The following is a 16,909-nucleotide window of genomic DNA, read 5'->3' on the forward strand; positions in this document are numbered from 1 at the left end:
AGCCCCAGACCCACCGGAGAGCAGGACCCAGTCAAACCCACCGCGCCACCACATCCCCCGGATTCCGTTCATTCATTAATTCATTTTGCGCCAGCCTTACATATAGAGCAGCTCACACTAAGTTTTTCACTGGACACTGACTTTTAACAGTTTCATGGAAATGCCTCATTCCTGCATAACGAGGTCTCTCTGATGATGACATAAGCAGTTCCTTTTGACTTTTTCCTTGTGACCAACATTTTACTACCTTTCTTTTAAAAGTGGAAATAAAGATGGATATTAAAAACACAGTAATGATGCTGCAATTAATCTGGAAAATAAGGAAAAATTTTGCTATGTAAGATATGAAGAAAGGGCATATAAACACCAATAAACAGTTTTTTTTTGGTGGCAGTACTATACAAGTTCTTACACATATTCTTGGTGAATAAATTGTTCAAAAGTCAAAAAGAATAACATTAAAATGGAACATCTTTCATCAATGACAAGCAAAAATCCATCCATTTCTTTTTTCAGCAAAATTTAAAATGAGGCTATCCTACAATAAGCTGTCAAAGATAATTTTTCCTCTCATTATTGTCTCCATCATAAACAAAAAAAATGTATAGTTATGACAGAAGTGTACCTAATAAAAACTTTTAAACAAAAAGTTTCCAAATAAAGCCTATACAAATTATTCACAAGTGACAAACTAGTTTTTCTACCAATACAAAAACTCAACAATGTTTACTGCCATCGTTGGGCCTGCTTCTCCATTCTAGACTGGCTTCCAGGTTGGGAAAAGGCTGAAAAACCACATCCAGATGGCCAGGCAACCATATTTATTTCATTTGCAATTCTCCTGTCTATTCCCAAAATACATCAAATCAGCTGGAAATAAAATAAGTATTAAATGCACAAAATGGGAATAAGTCTTCTCTCCATTTCTTCTTTTTATAACAATCCCTCACCAAATATTTAGGAGGAATGAGGTGTACACAAGAAACGAAATTCAAGAATAAATTCATACAAAACTGTTGTATAGACATACCTCCTACCAATTACAATGTTAACATCAGGATGGTGCTACTTTCACCCAAAACGATGCTTCCATTCTTGTTAATAAGAAGTTATAAAACTGACAGGTTCCTGATCATTAGCCCCCCAGACCCATGGAGATTCACCGCAGTAGGTATAGATGTGGTTGGACTCCAGAAAGCGAACTCGTAGGTTGTGGAGCACAGCTGGCTCATGCAGGTAGCTGAGTGCCGTGAGGTCATTCTCTCCCACCAGAATGTCAGGGTTCCGCAGGAAAGGTAGTGGATTGTCTTTCTGGCCAATGGGATACTCCAATGTCTGTGGCAAAATATGAAGCAGGGATAAATGGGTATAGGTAAGCAGCAGTACTTTACATGCAGGTCACTATCAACTGTCAATTATACTTCATTTCAGAGACCCACTAACAACAAATATATACTTATCCCAGTTATTTGGTCCTAATTTGTTACTGAAAAGAGACCAAACACTGAAAAACTGGATAATCAAATACCTTGTTACATTATTTGTTTACTTATTCCTATGCCTGAACAGCTCAGACACTGTGAGGTGGCAGTGCTACTTCCTGTACAACTGTGCCACCCTCACAAAGGTTATATGTCACATTTAAATAAATTAATAATTGGAAAATGAAAGCAAAATGCTACAAAACAGAGGATGTCAACACAAACACGTGAATAGGCAAGTGAGACCTTACAGTGAAACTGCAACTGAGAGCGTGGCAATGCGTCTAAGTCTCTCCCATATGGTCACCTAGCGCAAATACTGTATATTCGATCTCAGTTTATTGCACCAATCATAAGATGTCAAGGCCCAGGCTGGATATGGCACACCAAACACATGCCTGGATAAGTGAAAATCAGCTATAGGGATGCCAAATAATGGGGATGAGAGCATATGTCTCTCACCAAGTTGTCAAACCACTCATAAGGTGGGAAAGAGAAGTGATGGATGGGTCTCTTACTGGGTAATATATTACTCTGTATTCAAAAGTAACCTGTTTGATAGGTTCCACTTCCCAAAACATGATTAATAATTCACACACACAGGTGACAAGATTACCGATTCATCTTCAAGTTTCAAGTGCAGAATGGGATCCCCCTCCTTGTAATCTTTGATGATCTCTGCAGCCCTCCACACCTCCTCTGGATCAGGAATCCACACCCTCGTGTACTGGAAGAGAGATGAGCACATCAGTTGTCTGGGTAGACCACGATCTACTTGAAGGTGAAAAATTTTTAAGCAAACAAAGCTAGTTGAAGTTTAACTATGGAGTGCTAAATTTTGACTCCTGTTGGTTTTATATTTACAGAGTTGACACCACAGCACGATAATCAAGTGGCCCGCTCTCATAACAACCACATCACAAAATTTTCTATAATTTCCACTGTACTGAGGAATACAGTTCCAAGCATGACAAAAAAGCTATTTAATAAAAAGATGACTTTCATTGAAGTATTTAAGTGCTCCTTCCATAAACAAGCCTTTAACCCCAAAAAAATAAATAAAAACACAGCTCAGCTCCATATGGGACCTTATGACAACTGACCTGGATAAATAACATGTCTCCATGTTTATAGCCAAACAAAGCCATTGACAACTGTTTTCTGTATTAATCTTTGTACCCAGAATAAATGCTATATCCAGGGCTAGTAGGTAATTTACTGGTTAGAGCTGCCACTCCACACTCACATGTTCAAATCCCATACATACTGTACCCTGAACTGCTCCAGTAAAAAATAACCAGCTGAATCAATGAGTACATAGCTGTAAGTTGCCTAACACACAAACCTAACACTGTAAGTTGCTTTGGCAAAAACTATGAGTGAAAGCAATAAATGACCACAATAAATATCCAAAATTCCTTTCCGAAAGTCAGAGAGCAGCTATACACGATGGGCAGGAGAGGGCTCCTTTTATTGTAATTTCACCTGTGCAGTAACATTTATTCATTCACTCATTATCTATAAGTACTTTGTCCAGTGCTGGGTCAGGAAGACTTGCAAGCAAAATGTGCAAAAACAGGAAGAATACACTCTGGATGAGATGCCAGTCCATTGCAGAGCAGTCTTCCTCGCTTGTACAATAGCATGGGACTAACTGGACTATAGTGATGGCCATATGAATGAATGAACAAAACTTTACTAATCCCACAGAGAAGTTTACTGTAGTTGCAACAGCACAAAATGTACAACATACACAAATACAATACACTTGTACATAAAGTAAGAGGGTAAGGTAAAGCTGCTGAACCTGGCAACCATTTGGCACAGCATCATCTTTTGAGCAACTCCAAGTGGAACAAACACCAACTAATGAGCAATACCAATATACTTGGATACTGATCATGCTGTATTTCCTGTACTTGCTGGAGAAATAAAGGCCTGTTGCCAGCATCTTCCCAGGACATAAGGGCTGCTGAGGGTGGTGAAACGAATACTTCGCTCTCCAAATGTTGCCGCATACTAAAGGACACACGAGCAAAAGTGAAATGTAATAAACTGCACTGGGATTGAGGTAAAACTTGCACACGTGACAATTTAGCAACTGCGCACAATCCAATTTCTGCATGCTAAAATAGAAACAATTACAGTTAAACAAATTTTGGAGGATATCAACTGGGTAACCAGAGATGCCTCTTCGCAAGTGAAAGGTCCACACTTCTCCAGTAATACTCCTTGAACAAGGTACTTATCCTAAGCTGTTCCAAAAAAATTAGTGAGCAGTATAAATGGGTGTCAGCTAAATAAGTCAATAACAAATTCATTAGTTTGCCTGAATGCATATTGAAAATATATGCCATAAACTCCTGCATTCAGCAGTAAATGGAATATGTGGGACAAAAATGTCCTTGCCTGGCACCGCTAAAGAAAAGAGAAAAAGACTTATTAAGGTTGAAATCATAAACGTGTCCTATTGACTGACACAGTCTGTCTGGCATTTATTTTAGGTTTCATTTTAGCATCAACTGCGCATGATTAATCAGTCTTTCTCAAATGTAAAAATAAGGGGGGGGGGGAGCCACAGCATTATCATCCTGCTGAAAGTGGTCAAAACGTGTTTAAAATACCAGTGTGCATCTAGCAAGGCTGCAGGTGTCAGACAAGAATTAATCACTCACTGGGGATGGAAGCCCTGGCTTAAGTTAGTGTAAAAAGGGACTAATTATAAACATTATAAAGCATTACCTCGGACCTTATCACAGGTGTATATAACCAACATTCGCAATGCTGACCAGGATGATGATTAAGTGACTGCATCAAGTGCACATCGGAAAAAGTGGATTCACCACTTTGGCCTCCCATGTGTACAGCAAGAATGTACTGTCACGTGACTGAGTAAGAAAAAAAATCATACAGGTCAAACTGTGCAAACAGGTTTGTTTAAAAGGTTAAAGGATTTGATCCATGACCTACACTGTGCCCTTGGAAGGCTCCATATAGACTGCATGTTTCACACGAGGAATGCGTGCAAGACAGGAGAGACAGGCTATGTGGGTGAGGCTGAACCCAAGGTGCCCTCCTGCTGCATTACATTGATGGATCCTGCACCTGATCACCACGGGAACCAACAGGAGGCGCTCAAAAAGTCCCTCACCTCCCATGACACAAGAACAGGTGCACCTTGAACAGAGTCATGAACATCAACCTCAATCGCATCGTGAGGGCCAGGCACACACTGATGACACAGTGCCTTAATAAAGGTGCACAGACCAAAGTTCACCGCTATCACAGTTGTGAGGCCAATCTTTGTTCAGCGTTTCCCCAAAGGAAGCGGACAATCAGTCCCAGTTTGGGTCAGGGGCGCTGAAGCAGCATTTTTAGTTGCCATCTAATGGAAAGAAAGCTGATACAGGTGGATATGTGGAGATATGACATTCTGACAGTGCCACCTAGGAACTCTCTCGCAGTTTCTAGTTACTAATTCCGCCAACCCCTATAGTGTTTCACATAAGTGGTGCCTAGTCTCAGACTAGCAAGAAGGTACATATTGTTTCACAATGAAATAATGAATGAATTTCCATATAGATGTACACATTTAAACACTCTTCCATGGTGGGAGTCAATAAACAGAACCATCACATGAACTGTTTGTCCAGGGGGCAATAGCCATATTACAACAGACTGGTCTGCCCTTGGAATTGGCCCAATAGGGTGAGCTTTCAGCATTCAGGGCACGAATCAATCTGATCTCATTCCTCTTTGCTTTCCTGGAAGCTCAGCAAAGCAAGAATGCTGTTTTACAGAGAAAAATTTTACTCATCCCTTGACCAGAAAATCTGAGTGGCTACACTAATCTGAATTCTCAACTATTAAACCAATTCTTACACTGCCATTTATGAACTTTGCGCAATATGACAAATACTGATGCATTAAGTGCTGTTCTGCAAAACAAAATCTGCAAACAGGCTGACATCAGAAGCCAGCATGAGGTTAATGTGCCAAAGAGACAAAAGTGTTTCAGGACAGTGACCCTTGGGACAGTTAGCAGTAGCTTTTCTCAAGTTCACAGGGATACAGAAAGAAGAAGGGAAGAGATGCACTAGTGTGTTGCCCTGCAGACAAGCCACCCATCTCTGGAAGCTATCCTTTTTTGTTTGATGCTGGAGATGCTGGACAGGCAGCATCCCAACTGGAACAAAGTGGAAAGCTCCAACAAAGCTTTGGCTTCCACATGTTCCTTGTGACCATGGTCCACCACTGACCTGAGATTTCATATTTCAGTGAGGCCTGGAAAACCTGCCAGTCCCACCCTGCAGCACATGTATCAGTTTCAAAGGACCTTTCAAAACATACTCACTGCTTGCTCTGTTTGCTAATAATTATTGGTTGCATTCCAGCCCCAGGAATAAGTCTCACTACACAGTGTTCACCACATGCTGAGTCCAAGACCATACCAGTTCAACAGCTGTGAAGAACTGCCAGCCTCTATCATCTGCATCCCTCTCACTGCCATTGAGCACTGGGCCAGCAGGCGGTGCATAGGAAAAGGAACTGCACCTGTGACAGGTTTTGCAGGTTAACACCCCTGAAGTGGAACTTGTAGCGATGACTCACACAAGAGACCAGTGTCTTTCTGCAAGTTCTCTCACTGAAGCAAGGGCTGGTGTTCACTGTAAGTAGTCACGCAAATGCAGCCCTGTGAGCTGGCCAGATCATTTGGTTTGTAAAACAGAGCTGCGCTCAAAAGTCATTGAGAGGTTGTACACACCAGCTATCAGGTGAGCACAGGGGTATTATGGGGCCACAGGAAGGGTCTTCTGAAAGCAGGTGCGGGGGGGGGGGGGGGGGGGGGGGGGGGAACTATGTTAATCTCTGGGGCAACAGAGACCTGTGTTATACCATGGGGAGTCTAAGGGGATACAATCGCTATGGTAACAACAAGTCAGCAGGACATTGGCAACAAATCCACCCAGTACAATATGCTTCAACTGCGAAAATTTGGTTGCAATATCAGGCAGACTCACATTAAGCATGACTGTTTCCACCCCGCTCACTTCTTCTTCTCCTCTGCACATCCTTTCAGCTACCTAAACCTACTCTCCATTGAAAAGAGAAGCGTTTCTGAATACAAGCCACCCAGATTCGAGATATGAGAACTGACGAAGGCTGCATTATTTATTGCCAAAACAATGCCATTGATTAAGAACTGCATGCATTTCCCTTTTCAAAGCAGTTCATCACTTCCACCAAGCTGGCCTACTCACACAGATTCTCATCCCAAGTGTTTTCTCCTCTAAAGAGCAATGCGACCCTCCCCTACACTACCTCTCAGATCCTTCAGCACTCACCAGGCAAGCAGAGCTGCAGATAGACAAAACAATGCAGTTGAAACCACTAATTTAATCAAACTTGCCCAAAGCAGTGGTGCAACCATGTTAGTGATTCAGCTGTCAACTTGGGAGACATCCTGAATCTACCAGTGCACCACTTCCTGGGTTAGTTTACTTTCAAGTGTGACGGGTTTCATTTGGGCACAGTAAAGCTGGAACTAGGATATAAGGGCACAAAATGTATTATAAGTATGAGGCAGTCTATAAAATAGCTTAAGTAAGTAAGTCGAGCTTTATTGTCATTCCACTACATGTGTGGACATACAGTGGGACGAAATGTCGTGTCTCGCAGGACCACGGTGCTGTGTAAATAAGCATAAATATAAACATACAACACTAGACATAAGGACAGCTTTTAGACCTACATAACTAATTTACTAAGTCGGTAATCTGACATTAGTGCAAATATACATATACTATAAACAGTTAACTATACAAGTACTTTCATAATAACTGTACATGATATTGTGCAATAGAGGTATTTAAGAAGGAATAGTGCAATATGATTTGTAGTGCATTGTAGTGGTTTAGAGGACACATTCAGATATAATTAACTGGAAAAGGAGGAGTTCAAGATTAAATTCAAGTGGCAAAACCTGTGCGTTCTTCTTCCTTTTTTTGAGCCTTTTCCTACAAAATACACACACTCGCTCCTCCTGTGTCGTAAACATTGAAGGTATAAATTTTGAGGATATATTTTACAACACATTTTTTGTTATTCAGACCGACACTGCCTACAGTCAACTCTTCCCCACTGTCTTTATGCCTTGTATTTGGTGTTTGTGAGCGTCAGTGACCAAGAGGATGGTGAATGCTTTATGTTTATGGGATGACTTGGTCAACAATCAAGATTAGTTTGTGAAGACTATTTCTTGTATTAATAATTTTAAAATAATTTCTAATGAAGTCTGAAGTTGAAATAAGTCAATTTTTCTTACATGTACCATAGCTTTATCTGACTGAATAACTTTTACAGAACCCAATTTGTAAATAATCAAGAGATGTCTATAGTACTAACAGTGTGTTGGCAATGAAAGTCTGAATTGGCCTTACATTTAATATAAAAATATTAAAGCATATAAAATTTATTATAGCTTTTTAATAATAAATATGGGAAAATGAGTGTTTTACCAGACATAACCAGTAGGTAGATCTCCTGATTTCTGCATTACTGAACATTCACTGTTTGTGAATTAATGATAAAACTGACTTTGGACTTAATAAATCCAGTTACAGGCTTCCTGTCACAATTATGCTTGTAAATTGAAGACTGGGTATACTCAGGAAAGAATTGTCAAACCCACAAAAAGGAACAGGAAAATTAAACTGTTCACCAGTATTTAAGAGAAAACATTACTGGAAAAATGTGGCAGACAAGAGAAACAACCAAAAAAACTGGCCTATCATTTGGTTTGGCTGCTGTCACAAGAACCAGCACGACATCTCCTGCTGCTCATAGCACCAAGGGAATGTAAACTTTGTGAGAACTGGTGACACAAAGACTGAAATGAGTGGAAGCGAAAAGAATGAAGGAGAAACATTAATAAACTTAATTTAAAAAAAAAAAAAAAAAAAAAAAAAAAAGGCAAAAACATGACCTTCAACATTTATACCTATCACTTAGATGGAAAACAATGCTTCAGTGACACCTGAACAGCAGGTTTTCATTGTTCTCCAAGATCTCATTTTGAGGAGTTACTTTATCAGCATTTTTAAAGTACAATATACCCATCATTCCAATGTTTTAAAAACATGGAAAAGTGATTGTCATATACTGTTGTTTGGATGCTGACTTTCAGCAGACTGATTACAGTTATAGGTGTATTCCACATAGGACAGGTTTACTTAGTATGCCACTGAAAGTGCTGAAAGGTACACTGCATTCATTATACACTTCTGTACAGCCTCTCAATATAGAAAATCTCATTCTTTAGATACACACAGATGCTGGCCCAGAGAACATGAACAGACACCACAATTCACAGGTATGTTTAGAGGCTGATAAATGAGCTCAAGAGAAAAGAGGCATCTCATTGTCTCTGGGGTTCACAGCGTGCAAGAAAACAGACTACAACTGCTCATGCCTTGAGCCTTATAAAGCACGGTCATGGTGGTCTAGAGCCTATCCTGGAAACCCAGGACACAAGGCATGGTACATCCTAGACAGGCACCAATCCATCAGAGGGAAATCACACACTATGAGTACTTTACAGTCATAAATATACCTAAAAAGCATGTCTTTGGACTGTGAATGGAAACCAGAGCACCCAGAGGAAGACCACTGAAATATAGGGAGAACATGAAAACTTCACAGACTGAACCAGGTTCAAATCCATGTCTGAATGCACAGCCAAGGAGCTCTGAGGCACTAACTGCTGCATCATTGTGCTGGCCTAGCCATTATAACTACAATAACAAATGTTTAAAAGGCCCCCAGATGCACAAGTGAAGTTGAAGTGGACTTTCTATTCACAGAGAACATTGATGACATACACAGTCATCTCCTACCTTACAAAAGTAATGAAGGGTGTTTCAGGAATGCATAAGGTGAATTCTCGTAAGATAAAAGCCATGGCAGACAAATTGTCACATGACCCTAATCTAAACAATAAAACAACTTATCTACCTTTCCCTTACTTAATTGAACAAAACTGCAAGTCAATTTATACTACAGTTCTCTTCAACTCTCCGAACCCAACAGGGTCAAGCCCAGTCTGAGCCCAACAAACATCAGCATCCCTGCAGAAAGAAATCATTTGGTCAGGATTTCATTCTCCTCCTGACTTAAAGTTATACCAGCACATGACTTGAAAGAACCTTCAGAACAGGCTAATAAGGTGAATGAAGTCTGATTTACCAGTGCAGGTAGTCCTGCATATGTGAATTACATCCATCTACACTTACAACAGCCATCCCATTAACCTTATTATTTTCAAATCCCGATGCTTACTCGTAAGGTCCAAACGTAATGACTACTACCTCTTTTGCACAATAAGATCGGCTGACTGCTATGTCACAAGGCACCCATATTTATTATTGCTTAGGTCTCATTCAGTGTTTGGGTGTCTTGTGCCAATTGCATTTTATTTAAAAACTCCTAGGTTTTTTTTTAAATTTAGAATGGCTTGCCAACTAAAAAGTGAGTGTTCTGGTGGTGCTGAGAAAAAAAGAAGACAGCAAAAATAACAGTGCAGCAAGAAAATATTTATAATAGTGTATCTTATTTGTATTTTTGTTTATTGATCATAAAAGCTGATTTTAGGCTTACAATGAAGTCAACCGACAATGGGGTAAGTTCTGCAGCATGTACAACATGAACAGCATGAAGAGACTAGTTTGTCATATGGACAAGTGTCTTCAAGGAGAGCCATCATAACAGCCTTGTGATACAAAGAGCAGCATACTGAATTCATACATTCCCCTCACCCAAATGGCTCTTTGGAATTGTACAATGATACCTGTTCCAAATGTGCAGACCAGGTGGACAGTCACGGTCCCTTTATCTGAGCAGATCAACTCTGAAACTTAAAATTGCATTCTGAATGGAGAAGATAAAGTCTGTTGATTGTGTTTTCTCATCCAGAGCTGAGCCAGGTGGCAAAACCACATAAGCCATGTGACACAGCCAGGTGAGCTGCACATTCAAGCTGTGAATGCAGTTTGACCATGTCGTCATGCAACAGACTTGCAGACAGGGTTGAAGGTCAATTTTAACGAAACCTCTCCCAGATTCCAAGGACGTCAATGGGAGTAGACACGAATACTAAAAGTTCTCAGCTGCACTCTCAGGGGATGGAGGTGGCTCAGAACAGTGGCAACACTTTATCAAACATTAAAAAACAACATATAAAAGATCCTACCCTCAAATCAGGGTAATCCACAGAGTCTGTTGGGAACAAAGACCTACAGGTTCCTTGCATGCCAACTGGACATTCCCAACTTTCCACTTATAAATTAATGCTTTTCATTCAGAAGCAAGTGCTATGAATAAAGTCTTACACCTGGTGCACACTGACTGACAGAACACAATTCACCAGAAGACAGAGTGTTAGAAGTGGACAAACCAGTGTCACTGGGCCTTAAACAAAATCCTGGTGCAAACAACTTGAGCGTTTCATTTTCAAGGAAAATGAAACGCTCATCAGTTCAATCCTTCAGTTTTTCCACCTTGTGTGAAGCTAACAGAGTTTTCATTTGTGACTTCCAACCAAAGATACACATGCTCAGTTGCACAAGTTTAGACATTCAACAACATGGTCACTCTCTACCAATAGTATTCTACTGGTTTCATAGAGATAGTCAAAGGGATAATCAACTTCTGGCACAAACCAGACCATAACTTTACTTATTAACACTTACAGCTCACATGTAAAATGAATCTAACATACCCACAAAGGAGAAACAGAATAAAAACAAAAAGCAGAGTTAAAGCACCAATTACATAGTTCAGAAGAAGAAAGATATTGAGGATTCTGATTCGGCAACTCTAAAGAGGTTTACTTGACTCAGTCTCTGAGACTCCAAGCTCACAACAGCCACTCTGTACAGCAACAAGGTAATTTATCTCTGCTAGATGGGAAATTCAGCTACAGGAAAAGAAGAAAAGCAACTCTAAGGAAGATTTGTTTTCAATAATAGGTTAAAAATGCACTTTGGCCATATGGTAGTTTCAAAAGGAGCTAAATCCCTTCTGCCAGAAGATTACATGCTGGGATAGGCCTATTTCAATTGGTTGTGGTGGGGAAGGATAAATGCATGAGCTGACACAGAAGGGGGGGGGGAAAAAAAAAAAAAAAAAAAAAACACAAAAGCTGCATAAAAGATCAAAATCCATTGAAGAGTGACTATATTTGAGTCATCATTAAAACTTAACAAATCAGTGTTTTTGTACATCTCACTATGTCTGGGAATGTGAGGGTTACCAGGCTAGTCTACCCTTGGCAAAAACACAAATCTGTGTGACAGCTGGTTCAGGCTATCTTCATTATGGCAGATGGAATTTAAGCAACTAACCCAGAACAAGGCTATGCACAGTTATTTTTATGGGGATTTGAGAGAGCAGGTAAGACAACAGTGGAGAAACTGAATGAAAGGAATAAAATATTAGAGTGGGTCACTTATTTCATACCCTAAGAATCCAGAGTTAGTGAAAACAGAGCAATTGGTGTTCTCTCTCACAGAACATGAGATTTTCAACACAAAACATTACATTAACTATACAAATATACTGTATATGATTGATATGATCGTGGACCTGACCAGGTTTGTATTCTAAGACTGACTCCTTTTTGTGAACATGCTTTTGGAGCATCTGTCATCTCCTGATGTTCTTCAACACTTAAACACAATGACTTTTATTAAAACTTAATGAAGCCTGTCACAGCCTTCAGGGATTCTTATGAAAACCAGTTTGCCTTTAATCTTGTATGGCCTTAATGCTGTATGAACCTAGAACAGCTGTAATACTACCGCCATAGAGCACCTGGTTCACACAGTGAGTAGCACATAACTTTACAATCTGTATTCTGCAGTTCTATTACAAAGTGATTTCAGGAACTGCAGAACACTGAATGGTTACATGTTTCTCACTATGTGAATCAGATGCCTTATGGTTCTAACAGAAAAAGTGATTGCTGGATTTTAATAATGATTGTCTATTTGTGTGATAGTCTGCTGATCACCCTTTACACTATTTGAATATATGAGGAATAGCCAAATAGACTATCGTTAGACATATAGACAATTGTTAACATATAAACACAGACACAAAGAATATTCATAAATATGCATAACATGGGAAAAAATGGCATACAAATATAGACATACAAAACCACAGCAGATTAACATGTACTTAAATTCAGCATATTACAACAAGGCAAATTCAAAGAAGTCTAAGCAAACAAATACTACATATTTTTCAAGGTGATGTACTGTTGTGCTGTTTGGTACAAATGCTGAGTGCTCTTAAGAGTCTGACAAAAAAAAATTAAATTAAAAATACAGCAGCACAGCTGCCACTCCCTGGGCTTGGTTCCTCAATATTACACATACAGGTGGAGGAAAGGCTGTATGCTATGCAGAACAAATGTAATCTGCATACCTTTTAGACTGAACTGTGTTCAAAGAAAACCAACACATGGCTTGGATAATGGAGTGCAAGAGGCGTGACCTCAGCGTTCAGTCTCTACACATCCTCCACTAAAGCCTCCAACTTCTAAGCTATTTGCTAGACACAGTAGTGGAGGGTAATACTGGGACAGCCAGCCACGTGGGGGGGAACTGACAGCATTTGTCCCTGCACAACTAAAACCATTATTTTCAACTCAATTGGACTGGATGTCACTGCAGGCAAACCTGCCACATGACCTGACCAAGGGGTCTTTGGAAATGCACTATACGGCAAGATGGCAAGAAAGCAACTCTGGAGAAGTGAGGCACCATGAAAGACCCATGAACACATGCCAGCTCCTGTCACTGTGGCTTGCTCAGCTGACCGTGAAGGAGGCAAGATCTGCCAACTAACATTGCACAAGATCTCCCTGTACAGCACGTTACATCTACAAATAGGTTAGTTACACACACATTCTTCAAAGCAACAGCTCCCCTACCCCCATTAGGTTTAATGAAGATGGTAACTGTAAATTTCAACAAAACCAAAAACACCACTGAGAACTCTAACAAAAATGCACAATGACCAGTCTGTGTTCCAAAGTGTCTGGGTATGGCATGATGAAGTATTATCAGAAAACAATCAAATACCATGATGACTTTGGGCTCAAATGGCCAAACACAATCCTATAACAGGAGATTGTGGGCACATTCTGGGATGTTAAAGAGAAATACTAAAATATAAGTGTCAGGTTTAGAGTTTTTCCACAGGGGCAGAAAGATCATAAAATTTGGTCTTGTTTTACATTATCAGAAAGGTTCCTAAACATATTACTCCTACTACTAACAACAACAGTGTATGCCCAAGGGCCTTTAGTTGGTTAAAAAAAAAAAAAAAAAAGAGGTGTATACAATGAATTTCAGCTGTTTTGGAATTTTCACATTATCTTTTCTCTGATGTACTGACATGAGCCCGACCGTTCTACCTGTTCAAGGTGTGTCATTACTGCAGCGTACAATAGTGCTTTTGCACTTTGCTCTATAGAAAACCCCTATCGATCATTCAAGGCAGTCTGACTGTATTGACAGGGGCTCTCCTCACTGGGATAGGGGGCGTCTCAAACTTCCTCAAAAAGTTTCTTACCGAAAAATACGCACAGCGGGCCCGATATACAGCCGGCGCATTAGTCTATAGTCACAATCAGTCTTCAGTCTATATACTGGAAAAACATAGCTTCTAGTATAGTATAACGTTAACTATATGAGAGGAATTCGAGAATACAAAATTGAATATTAACAGTTGCATTTAAAACAATTCCGTACGAATTTAGGTCTGTCTGAAAATTTTACAATAGCAGTTTAAAACGTCATTATATTATAAGCTAGATGCTAGTAGATGTCGGTTTTAAACATTTCACGGCACTCTGAGTAACAGTGTTGACCCCTATCCACAACTTCTCAAAACTGAAAGCGCACTGTCGTTTTGTGTAATGAGATGGGAAACGGGACGCACTTTGCAAACACTCCCTGAAGAGACCGAAACCAGAGCGAAACTAGCGCCTGTCGCACCTGTTCACAGAGCCGCACAAACAGCGCTGGTGCGGCATTTCAGCACTTGTTAGTGTAACGCCGTGGGAAAAAAATGTTACACAGCCGAATATAATTATATCCAGGCAAACAGTCGTCTGAGCAGAAACTTCGCATTAATTCTGGTGAATGGAAATATTCACATTAATTTAACAATGTATTTTTCAAAAAGTCAGCCAGCAGCAGTAAGATGATGTAGTAGAAAATGTGTTTGTCTGAGGCACAAAAGACTGAAAAACGGCAGTAAACGTCCGCATTTTGCAGACTATCAGGCTGATAACAGTACCCCCCTCCCCCCAAGTTCAGGATTCCCTCATCCCCACAGTTGACGCTCTTCACCCCAGTCCACACTCACCTTTGTGTAGAGCTCGTTCACTGACATCTTGTCCCACTACTCGGACCCAACCATATACTAGTCACGACAAGTCGTCTGTTTTCATTACACTATCCCCACAAATATTTCCATGAATAGTGTCCTGTTAAAGCAGGTACACGTCCTGTCGAATTTTTTTTTTTTTCCCCCTTTTTCCCCACAGTTGTTTCGCACTGGTGTTTCCTTCTTGTTGTTGCGGGGCTGGAAACCACTTCCGACCTCCTCCCCACGCGCCAGGTGTTTCTCTCTCTTCTTCTTCTCCTCGGTTAAACGGAAAGGGTATCCCAGCAGGTTCTTATCCACACACACCTTTTCTCACAGGTATGGACAAAAACTTCAGTTTAAAAATAAATACAAAACGCTGGAGCGGAAAAATACCGTCATATAATTTAGACTATGTACAGTCGGTTCGCGTCCGTCACTCACTTCCTCTCCGTATCCACGGCCTGGCGCGCGGTGTTTGGCGCCGCTGCGGCCCAGGCTCGCGGAGCGCAGCCTCTTTCCCGGCTTTCTGGGCTCGAGACACCTTCTGGCCCCCGAGGGCACTACACTGGCGCGAAGAGCGCGCGACGTTTTCGAGGCGCGATAACAGCGCCGCTGCTGACGGCTCTTCTTTCTTTCTGACTTACGCGCTTGAGTTTTTTATTTTTAAGGCCAAAATAGTATTTTTTCTCTCTAAAAGTTTAGGTAGGAGCATACGTCTGTAGAAATAAACAATGGAAAAAAGCCCCACAACACGCCATTTCAGATCTCCACTGCAGATTATCATGAGAGATCCATCGCTCTTTCGTATAATACGGCGTCGGTTGAGCAGCTGTGGAGCAAAAGGTGGTCTTGCTCAAGAGATAGAAAAATGCGTACAATAATAGCTAATGTAAAAACTACCTTTATTTACTCATTCGCTTGGGCGAGACATGGCCAGAGCAGTAGATGACAATTTTTTGTCCTATTATTTATTTGTAGTCGCGTCAAAAATCAGGTATTTGTATGTAAAACCCTACTTCCAGCTCATTCTTAGACAATTTATTATGGATTTATGAACATCTCAACAAATAAAAGATCTAAAATTTTGCAAAATCTATACGGTGACTGTAGGGCGAGTAGTTTCAGTATTGCTCTTCACAGTCCAATTTGGTGAAGTCTCTTCAAAGTTATATTTGGTTACTCTGCAAGACTGACAACATGCCCTCTATTTTAGATCATGTAAAGAAATTACTGTGTTTATTACCGGAGCAACAACAGCGTTGAGCTCACGCTACCTCCGGTCTGCTTCAGAACCGCTTATAGAAACACAGGTGTATTACCTTACAGTAAAGTTCGTAGTCAGTCATTTCGTAGACCGAGCTCTGTCTTGTTCCTTCTTCTGACCTGACTTGCAAATGTCCTGTGTGTTGAAAAGAAGCAAAATCCAGGGGACCAAGTGGCAGGTGTCTCTGTCTCAGGCCTGGCTCAGATTTGTGCTTGTCTGGCCATTGCTTGCTGTACCTGTCCAGGTAGCAGCGACCGCACTTGAGCAATGTCTCAGACCTGCCTGAGCAATGCTGATGGTGTGAGAAATTTATTTTTCCTGCAGTCGGGTAATTGGTCCACTCCCAAACCACTCCTAGGCATGGTATGGGGTGTTGACTGTATTATAGTACACACTAGAAGAGTCAAGGAATTGGCAGACAAATGGAAGGGAAAAAAATGCCACCAGTTGTGAAATGGCAAGGCAAGCATAACAGTGGAGATAAAATATGCACAGATTTAGTGAGTAATGTGTGCTATCCATTTATCTGTCTATATATCTATCCATCCAACCATTTCGGCGTTTGAACTGCAAATACTAAAACAGGGATAAAATGGCATGTGTGAAGTCATAAAGCACTGTGTTGGGTTTATCCTACTTTGTTTACTGAGTCACCGGAAATGCGTATAATTCATTACAGTGCGACCAGCGCATTTCAAATCACCCCTGGAACGGGAACATTATA

General features: G+C 40.6%; 1 protein-coding gene across 3 annotated transcripts in view; it reads right to left on the reverse strand.

Annotated features, from left to right (window-relative positions):
- Positions 1-16,472, reverse strand: part of myo5b (myosin VB) — a 45,458-nt gene extending 28,986 nt beyond the window's left edge. The window contains exons 1-3 of one of the 3 annotated variants that reach the window (XM_018753878.2): positions 16,241-16,472; positions 2,098-2,208; positions 1,164-1,335 (exon numbers count right to left, since the gene is read on the reverse strand). In XM_018753878.2, the coding sequence (XP_018609394.1) occupies positions 1,164-1,335; positions 2,098-2,208; positions 16,241-16,267 (310 nt within the window). In that variant the 5' untranslated portion in view covers positions 16,268-16,472. Of the gene's footprint in view, positions 1-1,163; positions 1,336-2,097; positions 2,209-14,918; positions 15,432-16,240 lie in introns of those variants that run through there. The other 2 variants (XM_018753896.2, XM_018753869.2) reach the window with 2 other exon arrangements.
- Positions 16,473-16,909: the final 437 nt, after the last annotated feature.

Source organism: Scleropages formosus, chromosome 6 (genome assembly GCF_900964775.1).
Source record: "Scleropages formosus chromosome 6, fSclFor1.1, whole genome shotgun sequence".
In the NCBI taxonomy this organism is placed as follows: Eukaryota; Metazoa; Chordata; class Actinopteri; order Osteoglossiformes; family Osteoglossidae; genus Scleropages; species Scleropages formosus.